A 15,318-nucleotide genomic window follows, 5' to 3' on the forward strand; every position below is an offset into this window, starting at 1 on the left:
ACTTATTTATTGGTTATATGTCTTTTGAGAGGCTTACAAGCCAAACCTTTTGATTATGTTTTATGTTGAATTGAGACTATTAGTCGATGTATGATCATGGTATGGGACATGAATCATTATAAATCACATGAGTATCATATTTCCGTTGTGAATGCATATCCAGGTTAAATTGTGATTTGATATCGAGTGTTATTAAAATGACCAAGAGTATGGTGCTGTGTAGATACATGATGTCAGTTTTTTTTTTTTTTAGGTTTTTAGTTCTTCTAAAAGCATCGATGTGACGCCCTTTTGAATTATATGCATGTTATTCTCTGATTTTATATTGAATATTTTGGGGTATAAAAAGGGGTGTTACACTATCTCATAACAAAGTCAGTCAACATTTGTAGATAATTTAGTCTCCTTCTCTTCTTTGGCATCGTCTTTATTGTAGTTCCTTCCAAATTAAGATGGCGTAAACTGTCAAGATTGTAAAAATTTAAAGGAAAGTCAATCGAATTTTCACACCCTTCTAGTATCAGAGTCTCTAAATTATAAAGCTTACAAATTGAATCGTGCAACTTTTTAATCTCTGCCCAAGATAGGTCTAGATAGCGTAAAAGCTTTAAGTTGTCTATCTCACTTAAGTCAGTGTTGATGCAGTATTATCAATCAAAAGTGTAAGTATTTGTTTTATCGTATCCACATAATTAGTGTGATATCATTTCCATTCAATATTTACTATGGCTTTAAGCGGAAGTTTGCAAGATATTTAATGGTTAAAGTTACCAAATGTAAAAAGCTAATAAATAAAGTTTTAGAGAGATGAAAACTTGTCATGATTGGATTTCATCAACCGATAGAATATACAATTTTCCAATCAATTATACACAATCTAAACATTCGTCAATTCCATTATGTATCGCTCACAATAGAGTTTATGTCTAAACATCTGATGAGATTTCAACCTTTTAATCCACGATCTCTCATCCTATTAAACGGTTCTAACCTTATTGTCTAATCGACATCTCTCAGTCTATTAAGAAATACGGAGCATTAAGAATCAAGACTCTATGTGAATGTTAGCTTAAATCTATGTCTAGAGTTTACAACCTAATAGATGTTTATCTTAGATCAAGTTTTGAACCGTATTTCTCAATAACAATTCAAACCCAATAAGGTAACAAGTAAAAAAAACCTCAATATAGATTCATAAATAGATTGTGTACAACACCATAATTAATAAAAATACATTTCATTACGATAAAATTATATCCAATGTTAACAAGAAATGGATTTGGCCACTCATGGCAGCTAGATACAAAGAGAAGAGTGAAGATGAACAAAGATCAAACATAATTTCTTGATGATTGACGCGTGCCCAGCTTCGGATCTTCAAGATGCGCCCTCTCATTTTGTTTTCTAAGCCCCTCTCCAAAATGATGTTATACATCTAAAAATCTCAACTGAAGTCTATTTATAGAAAATAGAAAATAGCATATTGTGATAAGCACAAAATTTGGTGCAGCTAGCAGAAAAACAACTTAAACCGTCATAAATAAGTATAAGCACAAAATTTTGGACTTACCACGGTTTGCGCTAAGCACGGAAATTGAGGCTTAGCGGGGTTTCCTGTGCCCCCCCCCCCCCACACACACACACACTCGCACACACACGCACACAAAAAAACACACACACACACACCTGAAGTTACTAAGTTGAAAAAAAACAGAAAACATGTTACTAGGTTATCCGGTGTGTTAAAAAATAACCGAATTTCTTCACCTAAAGTTATCCGGTTATTGAAAATATTACAAATCGGAATTCTGCATGTTGTGCTATCCGGTTGGCATGCGTAGTTTAGACACTTGTCAGCTTCAAATTACTCATATGAATAGTAAAAGTAAAAGTGAAAATAGAAAATGACAAATTTAGAATATTTTCAAAATTGTAGGGGTAATAGGGATTACTGTTGGGGTACAGGGTAACATTTTCCAACTAAAACCAATCAGCAACCCGAAAAACAAAGTAAAGTCAAAATAAAAAAAATGGACACGTGTCAGGCCCGAATTCGTCCTGGATTTGTGCATAAATGTTCATCCATGTTCTTCACCATTTTGGTCTATGGAATTTAGCAAATGAATATTGAAAGGTCATAACTTAAGAAAAATGAAGAGAGATTTGGCTTAGTTTCATTGAATATTGGTGGTGAAAATTGTGAATGAGGAGGGGTTTATTTATAGGCTCCACCAATAGTGGTTTAGGAATTATGAAAAAGTTGTGAAAGATGCGTGAGTGAGTTCTAGAAGCTTAATTAATTAAATAATGAATTATGATGTGTAAATTACTGGAAAAATAGTGTCATACATTCATGTAATATATGAGATATTTTGGGCCTTCTAGAAACTTGATTTTTATTTTATGATGCATGAAAATGATTAATTAAATTGAAATGGATATTAAGATGATAAATCAAATGATCATAAATTTATATTTTTCAAAATGCACAATACAATTTTAATCAATTTTTTCCAACATGTAAAACATTGACTTTCCTTGACTTTTAATTATGATGCATGATAATGGTCAATGAATATTCTAAAAGATGATTTAAATGATTATCTCAACAACGATCAATAATGCATGAGTTTCTAGTCAAATTATGAAATGTTGATTTTTAATTGACTTTTGATTTATTTTAATAAAATGCATATGTGTATGATTATGATGACTTTATTTTGTGGACAAAGTACTAAATATGAAACTTGTCAAAATGAAATGTATCCGATAAATTTAAGAAAAGTCAGATAATATTAGAGTATGACAATTATGAGTTGTTGTAATTGTTTATCGAGCCTTTGAAAGGCTCTTCTATCAGTATATTTGTTTGGTGATTGAAGAAATGCATTTTGATGTTTTATAAAATAACAATATTAAAGATATTTAAATATTGATAGAAAAAATTGATTGTTTTTAAAACTAATTCAATTTAAAATTGTACAATTAATAAAAATATTAAAATTATTTAAATATTTTAATAGATTAATAGAAAAAATTGATAAATTAATAGTAAATATTGATATTTTAAAATAATATAGTTCAAAAACTTTTGATTAGGTATAGTTAGCAAATAATTTAATATTATAGAAATTTATTGAAATTTAATATTATAGTAAATAATATATATATATATATATATATATATATATATATATATATACATATATATATATATATATATATATATATATATATATATATATATATATATATATATATTGTTAAAGAAGTTAAATAAATTTTAATTTAAATTATATTTATATTTTTTAACAATAAATTTTATTTAAATCGGGCAAAGTTTTTATTCTATAACTTTTTTGGCAACATTTTTAATTTTTAATTATCTTGAAAAACATTTTTCTAATATAGAAAATAATATAAAAAATTGAAATATTTTCTATAATTTATTTTAGGAAGATAACGTGATAGAATTAAATGAGAAAAGATATCAATACTTTTATCAAATATTAAATTTAGACCATTAAATTAAATTAAATTAAATGATCATAAAGATTTGAGTAACTCTTTTAAGATACTCTTGGAATAAATATATATTTCTTCTCGTGTTTAAGGGATTTTCTTATTTCATCCATTGTTTTTTAGTGTACAATACGAAATTCTAAAAATGCCTCTGAAAAGTTGAAATATATTTCTGATTCGCACCACACAAATATAATTTCTTCTTTTTTTAGATTCGCTCAATTAGGGGTGTTCAAAACCAAACCAACCCAATAGAAAATCGCAAACCAAAGCAAATCAAACCGAAACCGCAAAAAACTGCATTTGGTTCGGATTAATTTGTGTCATCTTTTAACAAAACCGCACGGTTCGGTTTGGTTTGCGGTTTGCATTTTATAAACCGAACCAAACCGAATCAAACCGCATTATGTTACAACCTAACTTTTACTTAACTCACATCCAACCCAAACTTAAATTTATTACACCTTAGTCTTATGATTACGAACAATTTTCTCATCTTTACACATATGATTTTAGTCCCGATCTTCTCAAATCTCTAATAGCATTATCGCGCCTTCTTTGCCACATACATCTTCCCTATTTTTCTATAATCCCTACTCTCTTATATTCTTTATTTTCACCTTCTCATTTTTATGTAAATGTTCCCTATTTTAATTTCGTTTTTATCGTACATATTCTTCTCTAATCTCTTAAATCTTTTGTTTTTTTCTTTTTCACCTTCACTAATCTCCCGTCTCTTCTATTTTTTTCATTCTAATAATTTTTATATTGTTTTATACTATTATTTTATGTTTAGTATTCCACTTTTGTCTAATTTAATTTTTACATATTAAATAGAAAGCTGTTGTCAAAATATGATGAGTTTTATTGTTATTTAATAGTGTATGAATGTTTAAATACAAAGTTATGTTGTCATCTATATGTATATGTATGGCTCAATAAAATATTTGTAAAAAACCGAACCAACCAAACCGAACCAAACCGCATTAGTTTGGTTTGGTTCGGATTTTTTTTAAAAGCCAACCGAACCAAACCAAACCGCACGATTTTTTCTCTTGCGGTTCGGATGATTTTTTTCGTCAAAACCACCCAAACCGCACCGCGAACACTCCTCATAAAATTTATTTCGAAAATGCACTTTTGGTATAAATCGGAAATACATTTCTGATTTCTAATTATAATTTATTTTGTTCCTTTTCAATTGGATGTGAGAACATATCATTTATTTTCTTCTCTTTCTCTTTATGTGTAATGCTTTGATTAAAATGAAGCAAATTAATTATCAGTTTCTATTTTATACATTTTTGTGCCAATAACTGATCACGGTTAATTGTTAGATTTAATTTTTGTTTTCTATGACTCGAGTTTATTATTATAGAAATATATGTGCACTACAAACTCACCAACAAGCACAATACAACCACAATACTGTGTTTGGATTTATTAGTAAATAGAAATATATTTCTGATTTTTACTGGAAGTGTATTTCCAGTTTTATGTAAATACAATTTAAAAAAAGATGCGCACAAAAAATATGCTTCTGCATTTTAAGAAGTATTTTAAGAATTTCATAGATTTTTCTTTTTACTATAGGATGAAATAAGAAAATCCCTATTTTAATATGAATAATAAAATTCTTTTTTATTTTTATTTTTTATAGATACATTCCTCAAAGTGTAGTCAAAGTATATTTTGGCTGTTTTATTCTATTAATTTTGAAATATGATTGTCTTCCATGTTTAACATTTTTGGCTAAATAAAAAAATTCATGTTCAAGATAGACTCAATACCTATATATAGAAATCAACTTACTCTTGACCAAAAAAATTTTTTTACCATGTTAAACATTCTTACCTAAATAAAAAATATAATCTTACCATGTTAAACATTTTTACCTAATTAAAAAATATAATCATCAAGATTGGCTCATGGCCTATATAAACACACTCCTAACCAACATTGTATTCAAAAATCAAAACAATGGAGAGTGCAAGAAAATATTCATTAGCAATGGCACTGTTGTTGGCTTTTTTGATGATTTCATCAGGTATAACATTAATGATTTGTTAAATTTTGTTGTGATTATATTTTGTATACAATACTGTTCTTATTCTTATGTGCATCTATTATTTTATGTTGTAGAACTGGTTATAGAATCAGAAGCAGCCGGAGAGAATACAGAAATTAACCGCCCATGCGCGATTGATCAGAACTGTGTAGCTGACCCGCCAATTTGTCCACCCGACCGCATTCCTACTTGTATTAACCGAAAGTGTGTTTGTATTACTTAAACTAGGCAATAAAATGTTGTAAAATAATCGTTATGTTTGGACGAGAACTATATAATTGCTGTTAAAAAAATTGACACTATTACTATTTTCTTGTAGCTTTTAAAAATTTATACAAATTTATAGTATTTTTGTTGCTAGTTTACTGTTCTACGTACTTTGTACATGTAGCTTAAATTCCTGAAAAAAAATCAGTGTCTTCAGAAGACATCCTCATTCATAAACCACATGCAAACTAGTCTCACAGAACTTGAGAGAAAGTACATAGTTATGCAAAGGATAATCACTTGTACATAAGTGAAGCAGTACTATGATATTTCATAGCTCTAAATTCCTTCTGAAGACACAATTTCTGTAAACTATGTATGGTACAAATTTTTGAGGAAGACACAATTTATTGTCAAAAGACTTTTATCAGGAATTTGATAAAATCATGGTAGCCAGAGACTTTTGCACAACTTGAGATTATGATCAATAGCAAAATAAGAATATTACAATATCCAGTCTTAATGTTTTGTAGGAAACTAGACAACTAACAAAGTTAAATACAAACTCTTATTAACCACACAATAATCGAAAACAGTTGAAATCCAAATTTTTATTTATTTACACATATATACTTTTGAATTGATGAAAAGATTAGGAAAGTGGTTGCGCTTCATGTTGATGGCAATGGTGTGTCTTAGTCTGCAAGACCTTTGAGCTTCAGTTAGAATTGCCACTGTTCAATATGAAATTCAGAGTGTTACTATTTTGCCAAATAAAAAATTAAGAAAAAAATTAACAATGACAAACATCTCATTTCTACAGCTCAATTTAATGCTGCTCAATACCATCAATCTTCACTTCAGGGATGTGACTTATTGTATGCCAACGCTCTCCTACCTCCTTTTTGTACTTCTCTGAAAGTAATGGACAACTTACAACGTACAAACTAGAAAGGGAACCCCACTCCTATGGCAAGTGCTCAAGACCAGGGCAATTGACAATATATATCTTAACTTGAGATTTGAGGTGGAGAAAACCCCGCTCTTCTCTGGAAGCTTTCAATTTAGGACAATTAATTATAAAAAGGTCTCTCAAGTTGGAAGGGAAACCTCCCATAGGAAGAGATTCTAATTCTGGACAATCACGGATTTCTAGATATTCAAGATTGGGGAACAAGTGTAGTGAAAAAGGCAAGGAGGAGAACTTCCATCCTGTTATTGAAAGACTAGAAAGAGAATTATAACAAGACAAATTTAAAGAGGGACATTCTACAAAGTCCTTGAAATCCAACTTCAACACTTCCAAATTGGGATTGTTGATTAAATGATCCATGGAGAACTCAACATACTGATTTTCATGAAGGACAAACTCTTTCAAGCTGGATGAAAACTCATTTATCAAAATTCGATCGCAATTCCATATTGTTAACTCTATGATGTTATCACACTTGGGAATGGATACACCCAACATTTTGCAATGCCTAATATCCAATTTCTGTAATGAAGGAAGGTGTGGAAGGAGTGCTCTTTTCAATTTGGGACAGTTTGTAATAGAAAGCTCTTTAAGCTGAGGAAACCCTTCAATACATAAACATTCCTCCCATTCAGGCATGGAGTCAAATTCCAAAACTTCAAGGAACTTGAACGGAACATTTGTTGAGCTATTGCCAAAGATCTTTATTCCTTTACAGTTCTGCAGTATAAGGGATACTAAGTTGGGTAAATCACAACAACTTAGCCAATTTGGAAACATATTGCCATTGTAGTTTTGAATAGTGAGCCTCTTCAGATTGTTATTTGGTTGAAGGGCATCCAAGACAGACACATTGCTTTCCACTACTGAACCATCAAATATCATATGTATTTCTTCTAAAAACTTCTTATCTTGCAAACGGGTCTTTACGGCATGTGTTGGATCAGTGACATTGTTCAATCCTGAAAGACAAAGTTTTCCTTGAAGGAGATTGAGACTTTCTAACTCCTCAATATCAGACCCACTCGGCTCTCCCACAACAAAGTCAGTCAGCGTTTGTAGGTTATTTAGGTTCCTTATCTTCTTTGGCATCTTCTTTATTTCATTTACTTTCAGATTAAGATGGCATAAACGGTCAAGTTTGTAAAAATCTAAAGGGAATTCATTCAAATTTTGACACCCTTCCAATATCAGTGTCTCTAAATTATAAAGCTTACAGATAGAATCAGGCAACCTTTTAATCGTTGTCCAACTCAGGTCTAGATAGCGCAAAAGCTTTAGATTTCCTATTTTATCTTCTAGTTCAAACTCTCTGTGTTCATATCTATCACCACAAAATGACAACATCCGCAAATTTTCTAGCTTTGAAAACAAATCACATTGCACATTGCCGCTTATGAAGCTTTGAAAACCGTATCGTGGTTGTTTTATCAACAAACTGTGTAATCCCTTAGCTCTATAAATGTGCTTTAATATCCCATCGTCGGCTTTCAAATCAAGAGACCACCAAATGTGGCGTGTCCTTTCAGATATACCTTGCACATTATCACCCTTCACTTGTAAGCAAAACTCCCGAGATACTGATTTAGCCAATTCATTGACAAGATCATGCATGATAAAACAACCACGTAGTGATCTTTGGAAAAATGAAATTGATTCAAGATCTTCGAATGATTCACTACCCAACTCTTCTTTACTTTTGTCACTTTTGTAGGAATTCAGCAAACCACTTGCCATCCAAAGATTAATTAAACTGTTCTTGTCAAACGCATGACCCTTGGGAATTATGGAACAAAAAGCAAAACAACGCTTCGAAATGGAAGGAAGATTATGGTAACTCAGTCTCAATACTGGATTTATGTCACTGTCTCTCTCTGATAAACACCACATATCAGTCTTCAATATTTTATCCCATTCACTTTTAGAGAACTTTCTTCTCAAGAGCTTCCCCATTGATTCCACGGCTAATGGCAACCCTCCACACTTGTCGACTAGAATCATCCTTCCAATTGATTCATAATCTGGATATTCACTCACGTTTTTGTTGCGAAAAGCATGTGTCACAAATAAATTCCAACAATCAGTCTCCCCCAATTGTTCTAATTCAAATAACTCGGCAGATTCCATGGCTAATGCATCGTCCTTATTTCGTGTTGTCACAATAATTTTACTTCCAGAAGATCCTTTGTTAAACGGAGTTAGTAAATGCTTCCAACTTTTCTCATTTGCGTTCCAAATATCATCTAGAACAAGCAAACATTTTTTGCCTGTTACCGTATGTTGCAATTGACGTTGGAGTATTTCCAAGCTTTCACTATTTGGTGAAGAATTAAATTGCTCGAGAATTTCTTTAGTGAGTCTGGTAATATCAAATGGATTTGAAACATAGACCCAAGCTTTAAGTTCAAAGCACTTTTGCACCTTGTCTTCATTGTAGACGAGCCGAGCAAGGGTGGTCTTACCCATCCCACCAAGACCAATTATGCTCAGTATTGGTGTGGGGCTGCTACTACTACCATTGTCTAAAAGTAAGAAACTTACAATTTTCTCCTTTTCACCCCTTCTACCACATATGAGAGATTCATCCACCAAAGACGTCGTTGGCGGTCTTTTTGAAGAATTCGGACCGACTTCAACTTCATTACGAGCACTTGTTCCTTCTTTCAATCTCATAACATCACTCTGCTTTAAAAGATCTTCTAGCTTATCGAGCAAGTCTTTGATCCTAGATTTAAACTGATTTGGAAAAAAAGAGCTAAATCGTTTAACCTTGCTCTTGCTCGTTTGTCGTGCACTAGTAGAAATCTCATCCAACAGCTGATCTACTTCATATACCTCGTGCTTTAGATTGTCAAGCCAAATCCTCACCTCATCTTTTTGGTACTGCTTTGTCTCTGCATCTTCCAAGACTTTATTTATAGAATTCAAAGTGTTTGTAAGTTTTTCTAGCAGTCGTTTATTGAAGAGGTTTTCAAAATATTTTGATGCAAGACTCTCAATAGCAAGTTGAATGATAGGGGTGAGAATCGCTCCTGCAACCATCAATCCTGCCATGACTACCTGTAAGTTGGTAATATGTTAGCTTCTGCTAAGCATAATGGAACAAAAACTATCTTCTACACATTGTTTCAATATCAATGTCAAACACTTAAAACATACATATTACATAAAGTGTAAAGTTCTAAACATATATTAAGAATAATGGATTGTTTCATTAATGGCACATTATGCTGCTATGATAAGAACTATATATGAAGACTATCTTCATTGCAAACAACAAAATTATTGTTACTTGTATATTTCTTCACCACTATTCTATTTTTAGAAATCAGTGTTTTTATTCAAAATAAAAGAAAAAAGTACCAAGAAGTCGATTTAATGGACACCAAACATACCTCAAAAGTAAACACCTTATTTTGGAACACAATTGCATTCCTAACTAACCATATACTCCAAACAGCAGATAACCATATCAAGCAAATTAGTATCCTTTTTATCCTTATTCATCACAATATGGCAGTAGAAAAGAATGTAACAAGGTTGGACTCAAATATACACTCGCAAAACTTTAGTTAAAGACCAACCGGTTCAAAGAATCCAAATTCACATTATAACTACAATAATTTTTGAGTTTTAGATTTTTAAAACTTAATTCTCTCTTAAAATATGGACAGTGAAAAGATTATGGATATGTTATTTCGGTCATTAAATCCCAAATGTGAGTCAATAGAGCTTGAAGAAGTTGAAGTCTTACTGATTACGCATGAGATGTGCCTTTCAGAGTTTAACAAGAAAGTTCAACTTGATGTAGCCAATATAAATCTCATACCATCCAAGTTAGAGATTGACATTACTTTTTTTCCTAAAGAATCCTCTTCTTCGTCCTTTGCTAATGGAAATGTTGTTGGTTCAAGCTTTCCCTCTCACTACTCTTTTGGTGGAAACTCCTCTTGTGGTAGAGGTGCTAGAGGAGGAAGAGGACGTGGCAGAGGCGGATTTGATAATGTTCAATGTTATGTTTGCATTAAATTGGGCCATATTGCCCCAGTCTATTATCATCATTTTAATCAATATTTTCAAGCACCAATACCCACTGAATACCATAGTTATCCTCAAGGTTTATCATAAGCATATCAAGGTCATTTCTCTAAATCGTCCTCAAACATTACCTTCATTCAGACGCTTTCTCCCTACGCAGCCTAATGCAATGCTAACCAACACCACCAATATCCTCCCTAATACCATTTCCACTTGGTTTCCTGACTTTAGAGCCAGTTATCATGCCACAAAACAACTCTCTGAATATCCAACAATGTGTCCCTTATGAAGGTCCTAATCAATTCTTTATACGAAATAACCAAAGTCTGCAAATCAGCTCCTCTAGTTCTTCATAATTTTGTCTTCAATAGCCATCTTGTTTTACATAACTATTTTCTTTGAGTTTCACTCTAACTATTGTGTTGTCAAATCTCAGGTTACTAACCAAGTACTTTTACATTGAAGTGTTGGTAGTTATGGACTCTATGACTTTAATAGTCTCAAATTCCAGTCACCAGACTCAAGTTCCAATCATCTCTATCTCTTTCCTTCCTTTTGTCTAGTTACTAAATCTATAGTTGTTGATTCTAATCTTAAGCTTCATGATACTAGTTATTCCAATATAATAAGTCTTAATCCTAACAATGCTCAGTTTTCCTGGCATCTTAAGTCTGGACACCCTAATCCCCGTACTCTACAAATTCTAACCAAGTGCTTTTACATGGAAGTATTGATATTGATGGACTATTCCTAGTCTCAAGTTCCAGTCACAATACTCAAGTTCCAAGCATCTCTTTCGTGCCTCTTGTCTAGTTACTCAATCTAGAGTTATTCATCCTAGTCTAAAGTTTCATGATACTAGTTACCCTAATGTAATTAGTCTTATTCCTTACTGTGGAATGGAAAAATCGCACATATTACACTCCACAGCCTCATGCACATCCTACACTACTGTTGCCAAAATCATCAAAAAGTAAATTTACGGTACCGCAGAGCAAATTTCTGATACTTCTTTTTGATTGATATCGAAAATTCATTGTTTTTTACAAAATTTCGGTATCCATTTACCGGAATTTTCAAAATTTCTGGTGCAATTTAAAAAATTAAGTCCCAATATTACCGGAAATTTCAAATTTGCAGTATTTTTCATATAAGGGAAATATGTGCACTCTTAAAAGAACCTGAAATTTCATAGCACTCTTAATATAGAGAAATTTCTTGTACCGAAAATTTCATGTACCGAAAAGTTCATGTGTACTTTTTCATGTACCGAAAATTTCAAATTTCCGGTACTTCTCCACATATTGTAAATTTGAAAAATCCGATACCGGAATTTTTAATTTTCTGGTATGTAGCATCAGGCACGGTAAAATTGATAAAATCAACAAAATTTCCGGTATTTATATGAAATTTCCGGTACGGTACCAAAAATTTCAAAAAAACCGGTTTTTTACGAGGATAATTTGGTAAAAATGCCCTATTTGAAGGGGTGGCAGGTATAAAATGGAGGTGACAAGTTAAATTCTCAGATCACAGCCATGTTGACTCAAGGATTCAGGGCCAGAAGCAATTATGGCATCATCTTAATTTCAAGGAGTCATTCATTTGGATAAAAAAATCCATATGCAAGAGACCAAAATACCAAATTCTTTCATTCCTTTTTTAGAGCTCGGTAGGCGAACAAAATCGTGGTTTTAAGAGACAACAGTTCTCTTATCGAGGACGTATTAGGATATCATTAATATTCAAAGAGCTTTTCTTATATGTGGTGAAGTGTATAAGAAGAGAATTAGCTGGGTTTCGTGGGAAACAATATATAAAGCGAAACAACATGGTGCCCTTGGAGTTAAAGGATTTGAAGCCGTTGTGGTACTCCATTCTCGTGTCCAGATATGGAAACTTTAAGGGCTTTATCCTAGATTCTTCTTAGTCAGTTAATACGCACAATTGGTCCATATGGTGGAGGGATATTAGGATTTCATTAGGGGCTTGTGGTAGTGACTCCAACGGGTTTGGCAATTGTAGTCCATCATGCTAGAAAGAATGAACCGAAGGTCTTCCCATTCCAAATTGGGTGAATCGGCCAAAAAATACAGGACTCCCTAAATGATCCATCTCCAAGAATCATCACTCCAAGTATCCGAGTTACACAACTTGATACGATTAACTTGCAAACAGTCAAATAGAGCAGGGAATTGCAATTCCGTATACTCCCAGGCTGCTGACAATATTATCTCAAGCTTTGAAATTGGAGGGGCCATATCCGAGCACGGTGATTGGATAACTCGCCTAAAAACCCATCCTAAGACTCTGGATGGGCTTTATAGAGATTATAGAATAAAAAAAAAAGAGAAAAGTCTTGCTTTTTTATAAAAATACAAAAATAACCAGCTGAGATAACCTATACTTAAATTTAATTGCAGAAATAAATACAAAAATAAACTGCTAAACGAAAAATAAAAATTGTAATGACAGGGAGGGAAATATGTTACCTGAAAGTGTGTGAATAAACCAGCTGAGACTAGAATCTTGCAATGAAAAAGAACCTATGAGAATGAATATATAAACATGTAAAATTCATAAAATTAGAGGTAAGGCAACACAAAATTTGCCAATAAAAAAATAGAGTTTACAAACATACATATGAGGTGACCGGAAAACGCCTTCCCGCGGTGAGAGAAGAAGAGGACACACCCTTATTTCTGAGGGTAGATTTTGTAAAGAATATATTTGGTCCGTCTTTCTTTAGGTTTGTTAATTAGGTTTGTTAATTATTGAGTGAGTTTTTGTATAGTTCTCCTCATTTTTGTGTACTGTTTTCTTTTATTAATATAACCGTATTAAAAAAAGACCACATGGTAAAAAAATATATATATTTGTGTTAAAAAAAATTTTGGATTTCATTTTTTTAAATGCACTAAGAAAACATTTAAGAAAAAATTACTGTAAAATATTAAGAAAAAACATTTAAGAAATTTTTTTATAAATAACATAAATTGCTGTAAAATATTAAATGAAATATTTAAGTGTGTGAATTGAAAGAGAGTAACTTTTGTTGCAAGAGAATACAAAATTATTTCAAAAAAATATTATCCCCAGGAAAACTAAAGAAGTAAAAAATAAAGCAATTAAAATCAATTAACTTATATTTAAATTAATTGCAGAAATAAATACAAAAATAAATTGCTATAAAAAAAATAAAAATATATTTACAGGGAGAGAAATATATTTATTACCTGAAAGTGTGTGAATAAACTAGCTGAGAGTAGAATCTTGCAATGAAAAAGAACCTATGAGAGTGAATATATAAACATGTAATTAAATTCATAAAATTAGAGGCAACACAAAATTTGCCAATAAAAAATAGAGTTTACAAACATACATATGAGGTGAGCCGAAAACGGCTTCCCGCGGTGAGAGGAGAAAAGGACGGTGGTGGAAGTAATATATTTGAAAGAGTATGCGAAAACGGAGATGGGAGTTAGCTTCTGTTTGTTATTTGAGAATGGAATGCAAAATGAAACTGTAAATGAGTTGGAAAGGGAGGGTACCTTCTATATACTAGAATAACAACTCACCCATCAATTTTAATATTTTATTCAATAGTATCAATGAATTTTTTTAATTATAATTTTTTTTATCAATTAATAAATTTTAAAATATTTTATAAAATAATGGTTAGAAAATATAGTTGTTTTACAAGGGTATATATATATATATATATATATATATATATATATATATATATATATATATATATATATATATATATATATATATATATATATATATATATATATTATTTGAAATTATTTACTCAATAGTATCAATGTATTTTTTTAATTATTGAAAAATATTAATTTTTTTATCAATTTTAAAATATTTTACAAAATAATTTAGGAAAATAATAATTATTTTACAAACGTGTGTATATATATACACTATCTATTATCTTTTGTCAATCAAACACATGATAGGATAAATCTTATTATGTTTGTATCATATCATATCCTTATCCTGTTTGATATCCTATTATTTCTCTATCATATCCTGCGCACCAAACGGACCGTAAAAGGCCTGAGTCTGGCCTCTGATAAACTAACAAAGTTTAAGTCTGACCTATGGTCTACTATAAGTGATCAGTGGATTTTAAACGTTTATTTACCGTTAATTTTAGTTGTCTTTGCTTTATTTTGTCAAGTGTTTTACTGCATTCTTCTATATTTTATGCTTTGGTTGTGTATTGTACTGTTTGCAGGCTCAAAGGAATAAATCGAGACAAGTCAATGAGAAAAGGTACAACAAGCATAGTTTTTAAGGAAGTGAAAAATCATGCTACAGGAGACCTGACGCGACCACCCGTGTAACCTGACATTGGCCATGTTAGGATGAAGTTTGGCCAAGAAAATGAAAAAGAGATGAAAGTCACGGGGCTGACACGGCCTGTGTCAGCAAGTGTGAGATCTGGAAAATTTCAGTATGTTTCTCATCGTGACAGGCGTGTAATATT

The 15,318-nt window shown here is 31.5% G+C and overlaps 1 protein-coding gene across 1 annotated transcript; it reads right to left on the reverse strand.

Annotated features, from left to right (window-relative positions):
• Positions 1 to 6,254: 6,254 nt before the first annotated feature.
• LOC131593161 (putative disease resistance RPP13-like protein 1) lies at positions 6,255 to 14,326 on the reverse strand. The gene is made up of 5 exons (XM_058865425.1): positions 14,191 to 14,326; positions 14,045 to 14,098; positions 13,301 to 13,354; positions 6,644 to 9,830; positions 6,255 to 6,531 (listed from the first exon to the last, which is right to left on the reverse strand). The coding sequence occupies exon 4, from the start codon at positions 9,822 to 9,824 to the stop codon at positions 6,765 to 6,767; it is 3,060 nt and encodes a 1,019-aa protein (XP_058721408.1). The 5' UTR covers positions 9,825 to 9,830; positions 13,301 to 13,354; positions 14,045 to 14,098; positions 14,191 to 14,326; the 3' UTR covers positions 6,255 to 6,531; positions 6,644 to 6,764.
• Positions 14,327 to 15,318: the final 992 nt, after the last annotated feature.

Source organism: Vicia villosa, linkage group LG3 (genome assembly GCF_029867415.1).
Source record: "Vicia villosa cultivar HV-30 ecotype Madison, WI linkage group LG3, Vvil1.0, whole genome shotgun sequence".
Taxonomy (NCBI): Eukaryota; Viridiplantae; Streptophyta; class Magnoliopsida; order Fabales; family Fabaceae; genus Vicia; species Vicia villosa.